Source organism: Solea senegalensis, unplaced genomic scaffold, assembly GCF_019176455.1.
Source record: "Solea senegalensis isolate Sse05_10M unplaced genomic scaffold, IFAPA_SoseM_1 scf7180000014331, whole genome shotgun sequence".
NCBI lineage: Eukaryota > Metazoa > Chordata > Actinopteri > Pleuronectiformes > Soleidae > Solea > Solea senegalensis.
In genome coordinates, this window is record NW_025321024.1 from 47,365 (window position 1) to 56,233 (window position 8,869).

General features: G+C 38.6%; 1 protein-coding gene across 1 annotated transcript; it reads left to right on the forward strand.

The window, feature by feature from the left end:
* Nucleotides 1-1,444: 1,444 nt before the first annotated feature.
* Nucleotides 1,445-5,019, forward strand: zcchc9 (zinc finger, CCHC domain containing 9). Its single transcript, XM_044016309.1, has 6 exons — nt 1,445-1,525; nt 3,248-3,655; nt 4,233-4,383; nt 4,475-4,567; nt 4,642-4,710; nt 4,788-5,019. The coding sequence occupies exons 2-6, from the start codon at nt 3,263-3,265 to the stop codon at nt 4,898-4,900; spliced, it is 819 nt and encodes a 272-aa protein (XP_043872244.1). The 5' UTR covers nt 1,445-1,525; nt 3,248-3,262; the 3' UTR covers nt 4,901-5,019.
* The last annotated feature ends 3,850 nt before the right edge of the window (nt 5,020-8,869 follow it).

The following is an 8,869-nucleotide window of genomic DNA, read 5'->3' on the forward strand; positions in this document are numbered from 1 at the left end:
TACACCTGGTAATCACATGACTTCCGGTGTGCGCGTGGCTAATGATAGCTCATTTTAGCTAATTAGGCTAACAATATGATGTTCAACGATATTATAAACGGTATCATATTAATTTAAAAGGTCGTGCATTTTGACGTCAGTGGAAATGTTAGAATGTAACATTGTGGCCATTAATTAGATCCCTGTTAACTCACTGCTAACAATTAACAGTAGATTTAGAGTGACTTTTTTCTATTTTAACGTTCTGACTCTTTTATTATGGTTCTGGAAAGTAACATGTAGAGACAGGTGATTAATACGTTGTATTATATGTGCTAATTATTAATGGTGAGGAACAAATAAGTGACATTCATGATTTGAAACTGTGGTTATTTGTTCCAAAACAGTAAACAAAAAATACATGTATTTCTTTGTCACATGTCAACACTGGAAAAGATTTGTATTGAATTCTGTTTAATCTAAAATGTTTACCTTGTAAACAACCTGAAACTTTATCCATCATCTTTACTGTAATCTTTCACCATGTGTGTTGCTCCCTCTGTCTCTTCATGTTCCAAGATGGAACAGAAGTGGTGCAAACTTCAAACAATGCTTGAATTATTTATTATACTGTACACAGAAAAAAGATAATGATATCATGATCATTTTTTTAATTACTGCTCAGCCACATTATAACGTTGAAGTCATTTAATTTAATGTCATACAGATAAATGGAACTCGCCAGTTCACGGTAATTATTATTATCAGGTGATAAGACACTATATTTTATGATCATGATACTTTAAAGACCCAAGTTTGCCACCTGGTCAGAACGAGGGCTTTTCTGCATGGACTTTGCATGTTCAATCATGTTTATATGTGTAAAAAATAGTTGAACTGTTGATTTATTCTGTTCTAGTGAGTAAGAACTTGTACAGTTACATAGAAATACTCTTTTGATGAGGAGATAAAGATGACATGTGTTTAAGGGACAAGTGAATGCATGATTGATAGTAGACAGATGACTGATTGTTTTAGAGGAAAAATGTTTATTCTTGATTTGATGCAAATCTTGTTAAGTTTATTTTGTGGAAATATATAAAACAGACATATGTGAATATTATTCAAATGTTGTCTCTTTCTTGTAGATGATTGCCAACTTTGTACTGACTAATACATGGAAATGTGTGATTATTTTCTTTTGCTTTATTAGTTGCCTATCAAAAATAGTGAATTAAAAAGACAAAGTTCACAAAGTTACAACGAGTAAATATCACAGTAGCCATTTTATTCCACTAGATGGCAGCAAACGTACGAGCTGCGTGTGAGCTGCCTGTGGCCTCAGCGTACGTATCAGCAGCATTGGATAGAGCTCCGCCCCTTTGGTTCCGTTCATTCTTATGAAGTTGCACCATGGATGTTTGAAGCGATGTTACACCAGTGTACCGGATGGGGGCAGCACCGTGCCGTCCATCACCAGGAAAGAAGAAGAAGAAGAAGATTGTTTCCGGGTGGAAATCCAAACACATGAGGCCGCAGTGAAAAGGTAAACGTGTCTAAGTTCTGAACAATAATAATGTGTTAAATGTGCTCTTTTTATTTAATGTTTTTTCAGCAGCAGTCGTGCTGTTGTAGCTTTTATCGCTCGTTGTAAGTGACATGCTAAGCTAACGGTACGTGTTTGGGCTAGCTGCTAAAACAGACAAACTCGCTGGATGTTACTGTGTTACTCGGTGCTAACGATTGAATTGTGCTGTGCTAGCTTCTCTACAGCTGTGTACACACTGATTAAACTACGTGTTTCATCTCGTTAATTAACACTAGTTAAGGTGAAGTTGATGTTGATGCTACTATGTGTAAGTAGTACAGGATTGCCTAATGTTATAATGTAGTAATCACTTCAATTATGTCACGTAATCCAAATCTGCCACAAACGCAACACCATTCATAAGACGAAATGCATGCCCTGGCATTAATATTCAAATGTATGCAGATGATACTGTGATTTACGTCCATGGTAGTGATGCAGCACAAGTCGCAGATCAGTTAACAAAGTCAATGCATCATATCACAACATGGTTAAAACAAAACTGTCTACAACTGAATGTGTCTTAAACAGTATGCATGTACTTCTATGTGTATAGTAACTTTTCATTTAAAGCCCAAATTAAAAAGGTCTGTCAGTGAGTTAAATTCAATCTGGCAAACTTTAGATCCCTACGAAACTGTATGTCAACAGAGGCTGCAATCATGTATATGTATTCAATGATCTTCAATGATATTGCTTAACAACTTGGTCTCAGGCTAGTACAACGTCTATCATGCCCATTCGGTCTCTATATAAACAAACCCTCAAAGTCCTTGATAAAAAACCAAGACATCTTCATCACTGCCTCATCTAAACTAAATATAAACTACTGAGCTGGGAAAACCTTATGAAATACACAAACCTATGCCTAACATATAAGATTATAAATGGACATGCTCCTTCTGTTTTAAGACAAGTCATAAAAACAGGTTTACCTGCAAACATATCAACAAGAAGTACAACTGGAGGTGACTGTATAATTCAGATGAGAAAAAGCAGTTTTGACCAATCTGCATTTTCCATTAGAGCTGCCATCCCACATCAGAGACATAAAAATATACCACACATTCAAACACAATTTAAAAAAAGTGGTTAGTTAGCCACCAAACATGTCAACACTAAGTAACATCACACTGCCAGCACCTCTACTAGTTAGTTGTACGGTATCTTATACCATCACTGCCATGTTTTCTTTATTTCTTTTCTTTTCTCCTTTTTTCTCTCCCCAGTTTTTCTCTTTATTTACTGACCCTTCTCTTCTTGCATGTTTTGTTTTGTGGTCTTTTACCAATTGCGTTTATTATGATGGATGTATATTGTATGATTTTGTTTCTTTTAGTATGCATCTGACCTGTTAACATCGGTCCATGGACAACAAATGTAAAATAGCCATTTTGGCTAATTCTGCCACATTTACATTGTATGTTTATTAATGTGCACTGCACATGTCAAATAAACCATAAATAAATGAAATGCATGCATAAAAAAGGTTTAATGCAATTTGATCAGCTCTGATCCTCCTTCTTGTTTGCATTGGTGATGGACAGGTTGACAGCTAAGGTCAGGCAGGTTTTAGGTTTGTTGGAACAAACTTCAGATCAAACGAAGTTCTACATTTATTTTTGCAGTGTTGTTGTCAACTGTTCCATCTGACGTTCAGTGTTTCTTTCTCGACCTCAGACAGTGGGTGCAGTCATGACACGGTGGGCGAGAGCCAACAATGTTCACAAGCACAAACCAGCAGAGGCCACTCCATGGAGTCAGTTCAAAGCTGGGAGACAATGTCATGCAGGTCGCTCTGGTGACAGTGCTGTTGTTAGACAAGTACCGCAGAGGGACCATCTGAGGAGAAATCAGCCCAGTGAATCAGCGGTGACAAAACCCAACCGTAAGAAGGACTACGTCAACGAGGATGTGAACGGTTTCCTGGATTATCTTCACCAGACTGGACAGCCGCTGCCCAGAAAGCCTACAGGAGGGAGGGACTGGGACCAGGATCTCAGGGAGGAGGTGAATATCGCCTTGAAGAAGGACCAGAGAAGAGAGGACAGAAGGATAAAAAGACAGACGGACAAGAAGAGCACAATGGTGAGTTATTTCAGACCGTTCATTTCAGTTACTAAAAATGTGGGTGGTCCCTGTTAAGGCAGTCTTTCCAGGAAGCCTTTTGGTAACGCCTCTGGGAAGCTATTTGGGACAGACAAGGGTTTTATCAAATAAAATGAGAGAGAGCCATAACTTGACTTTTAATGATTGAAAAAGCAGATAGATAGGAGTTGAATATAATCAATGATAATTCAAATATGTATTTTTTTTTTAATAACAACAACAAATGGTGCCATCTTCTGTGTTATGTATCAGATCCAGATGTAAATACCTGGAAATAAAAGCTGAAATGTTCATCTTTTGATGTCAAACCCAAATGTTTTCAGTCTACGGCAAAAATGAAGGAATTGGCCTCTCTGTTCCAATACTGTAGGAAGGCACTGTACATACGTACATGGATGGATGCCTAAATAAATAGATCAGCAACTTGAAAAACCAAGGTTTGAAACTGGAAAAAAAAGATTTTAAAATGGAAATTTGAATCTGAAAAATTAAATAAGACCTAAAATAAAAAATGAGTCAGTGAGTTCTCTTTGTGATGCTGTGTGTCTCTCCTCAGATCTGCTTTAACTGCAGGAAGCCTGGTCATGGTCTGGTAGACTGTCCAGAGGCAGACAGAGATGAAGAGATGGGCCGAGGCATCTGCTACCGCTGCGGCTCGACCGAGCACGAACTCCACAAATGTAGAGCTAAAGTGGACCCAGCTCTGGGTGAGGGCCAAGAAGGACACCGACGACCACAGATGTCCACAATGAATGAATGAATTAGGTTTTCATAATTTTAAACTGTTGGTTCTCTCAGGTGATTACCCGTATGCAAAGTGCTTCATCTGTGGTCAGACTGGACATCTGTCGCGGTCCTGCCAAGATAATCCTAAAGGACTTTATGCACAAGGTACAATTGTAGACATTGTTCTATGAACTTTTTTTTTGTGCAGTCTTTCTAAAGAATGGATTGTGTGTGTGCAGGAGGCTGCTGTCGTGTTTGTGGGTCAGTGGAACATTTTCAGAAGGACTGCCCGGAACACCAGGCTGCAAGTGAGTTTCTGTCGCATGTCTGCCTTATGCAAACACTGCATTATGTCTCAAACACTGTCCTCACCGTGTCCCTGCAGCAAACTCCGTGACAGTCGGCTGGTTGTCGAACAACATGAGCGCAGACCACGAAGACGTTCATGTTCCAGTGAAGAAGGCCAAACCCAAACAGACTAAAGTGGTGACGTTCTGACCTGAGACGATGGATGGATTTGATCAACACGTATCTATGAGTGACTCAAATGGATTAAGTATATAATGCTCCTTGTGTATAACCATGGTCCTTCTTTAATAAAGTGCTCTTTGTGTATATTTACAGCCTGGTTTTGTTTTTGTGATTTTTGATACTGACTGAATGTATGAAGGTGAAAGGACAAAGAAACACAGGGTGATGTAAATAATAACTGGACTTATTGTTAAAAACATCCATTTTCTACCGCTTGGTGGGGGGCGGTGCTGTGCCAATCTCAGCTGACATAGGGCAATAGGCGGGGTCACACCCTGGACAGCAAAATTACAAATGAATTTGAACTCAGACACCGACTCTAGCACGTTTTCATCTTCAGCTGACGGCTGACAGGAAGCTGCCACAGAGTGACCATGGATGTAGTCGTTGTATTTAGCTGGGCAAAAAAAAATGTCACTGAACTTCTGTTGTGTAATAATAACAATGAGCACTCAAACACATCAAAGCAACAATTACTAAAAACACACACAAAAACTGCTCGGGCACTGCACCCGTCAACCAAACAGGAAAAGAGAAAAAAGCCATAATTCTGAGATGAATAAATCTGAGTTCTCAGATTTGTTTTCAAAAAAAGATTCATGTATGATACAATAAAAATTATTATAATATATGAAAAATTGGTTGTAATGTGAAGAGTTTGTCCCTGAGGGGGCAGCACTGAGCTGCAGCTGGGGAACATCTGCACTGGCTCCCTGATGAGTTCTGGATCATCTTCAAGCCTCTCCTCTGCTACAAGTCTCTCCATTCACTTGCTCCACATTCTCTTTCTGACCTCCTCCATGTGAACCGTCCTTCTAAGACAACATCAGTGACCCTTTTCCACTCGCGTTATTATCAAATCCAAACTATCACTATATATACGTGTGTACGTATTAGCAGTACGATACATACACATAGAAGCTGATTTAAAAAATGACCGAGATCATGAGACTTCTTCGGAAAAAAAGCTGAAGGGCTCAAGCACCAACAGGTGCAAAGTCTGGATTATATCTGTTCTGATTCTTGTTTTTCATCTTTTTCCTTCACTTACTGTTACGCTTATGAGGGCCCTGCCATACACACACACACACACACACACACCACTCACCAGGACCTGCCATCATTGCATTCTGACCAAGTTTATGGTGATTCAAACTCCCATCGTCTCCTCAGAATCACAATCAGAAACAAGTTTATTTCCAGGTAGGCTTGCGCCTCCGAGGAATTGGTTTTGGCAACTGATGCACTTATGGGACAGAAAAACAGAGGTTAAGTTTTTGTTTGTTTTTGTTTGTTTTTCTCAGATCAGCCTTTTAGACTTTTAAAGTGCCGCTCATGACTGCACATGAGGATTTCACACTAAAGCTTTGTTTATTTGTTTATTTTATTTTGCACAGTTAAAAGAACAAATACAACATTGACAAAGAATACAAAGTAACGTACAGTGCAGGAAGAGGCAGAAAGCCTCGTGGGCTTATTTGAAGCCTCTACCTAAATAATGTTCAAATTTGACAAGCTGTGCATGTTATTGTGTTTTCTCGTCTTTCTTCTTGTTCACATGAGGCAGAGTTGGGAGTTTGTTCTCAGCAGACTCCCCCATTGGGCAAATGTGAATTATAAAGTAAACAAGTGTGTGTGTGTGTGTGTGTGTGTGTGTGTGTGTGTGTGGTTTGAGGGGTTGGATTGCTTCCTGGAGGTTACCCGAGAAGACCCCCAACCTGGTTTCCACAGAACTGCTGTATGCTGCCAGCTCACAGCTCATTTACACTGATTACACAATTTTACCAAAGGTTTTGTCTACATGAGAGAGGACTTTCTTTCTGTGTGTGTGTGTGTGTGTGTGTGAGGCACAGAGGGCTCATTCACTGATGTCTCCTGGTTCCAATTTAAGAGCTCAGCTCAGTGGTCTTTCCTCCAACTATTGTCTTTCTGTATGTGGATTGCCCAACATCCATCCCTTTTTCCTGTTCTCCCAAATGCAAAAGTAATGCATGTACATGTGTATGTTGAATATCAATATACACATGATACAGTGTGTTATACAGTGTGTACATATAAAGAACGTAACGTAACCTATATGACAATATTACTCTTGGTATAGGGGCATATATGTCACATATTGTAAGTATGTATTTCCTCATTATTGCGTTTATGTCAGCTACTTTATGTACTTTGCTTGGTAATATCATGGTTACAGTGTGGTAATAAACGGATAAAAATAGGGTAATAACAAGTAATTGTATCATCTATTATTATTAGGTATAGCTGTTGTGTTTATATAACAGGGTAATAAGGACCAAACAATAGGTAATGATGGGTAAACTCAAGGCAAAACTGCCATAGCATAGTATTATCTTGGTAATAATATGTGAGTAATATGCTAGCAATAAAATGGTAATACCACAGTAATAACTTCAAAATCACAATGAAAATTCAGGAAATTGGTAATAACCAAATTAGAATGACCTCAGAGGTGTCAAACTGGTGGCCCGTGGGCCATATGTGGCCCCCCAATCAATTACATGCGGTCCGTCGCTTGATATCATGCTACCATGAACCTTCCTTTAAACACAGCGTGTGTGGCTGAGGTGAATATACACACCCCTGTGTTACCCTGGAAACAACAGAGTAAAAGCAAAAGTTGTATATAAATAACAAAGTAAAGTACAGATATGTGAAAATTCTACTTAAGCACAGTAATGAAGTATTTGTACTCTGTTACATTACAACACTGCAGTAAACACAGATTTACTGTAGTCATGTAAGTAGAGTTATGTTACTGTTACTGTTTAATGCCCTTTTTTACTGATTAGGTTCAGTTTGACTTTGATTAGTTTGACTTTTGATTATTTACTTTAGTTACTTTAGGAGGGACGATGTCATCTTGTTTTGAGAGAGTCAAACTGGGAATGAACGAGTGAAACAAACCAAATGCAGTTTAATGGTTTCATCCACATGTTGGAAGTGCAACCTGGGTGATGTTTGCTCTCATGCAGTTTTGCCATCATCATGTGCTTTTTGGAACAAGATGAAAGAAAACGTTTATAATGGTTTGGGCAAAGAGCGTGTCCTTTCAAGCAGAATGTTGTCCACTGTCCAAAGACACCAAACATAACAATCTAGATCCAGTCTTCTGTGCCTGTTCTCACTGACACCTGTTACACTGAGCAGAGACCACATCACATCCTCAGAGTGCCAATCTAAATAAATGAGCCAGAGCCTGCAGAGTGCTGCTTTGTTGACTGTTTTTATGTCCAGTCTCTAAGAGGTCTGTCTCAACAGCGACCAACCCGGAACCCTGCTGCTGTGAAGCTGACTGTGACCATGGTGTAATGAGAACCCATACGAAGGTTATGTGTCCAGCTCTGGGTGTTGTTGTTGTGATATGATGCAACTTTATTTATTTGTTACATTTATGCAGTAAGTTAAGACTGTCGACATTGTAGTCAGAACTCAGTTGTTTGAAATAGATGTTTTATTGTGAATAAATACAAATACTACAAATGTTGTAATTAAATCTTTTTCCCCCTGCTCTGTTATTCGGCTGTAACTAAAGATTCTTTTTCATATTCAATTGGTCTGTCAATCAATCGAGCAAAATTGTTGCTCCGTAAAATACCAACAATGTTTGAAAAATGTTGACCTTTGTTTACCAAACCTGGAAATAACAATATTGTTCTCAAAACTCCAAAACCAAAATGATTCCATTTTGTTCAGTTCTGATTTCTTTGTTATATGGAGCAAAGGAACCAGACAGCATTTACATTTAAGAAGCACAACATTTAATTATTCAAAAAAAAAAACACTCAAACTGATACAGCCATTACCAAAATATGTGATGCTTAATTTAGAAATGAATGAATAATTGAATAATTGTTGCTGGCCTGTCATAAATAAAACAGTAATGAAACTGTGTGTGTGTGTGTGTGTGAGAAT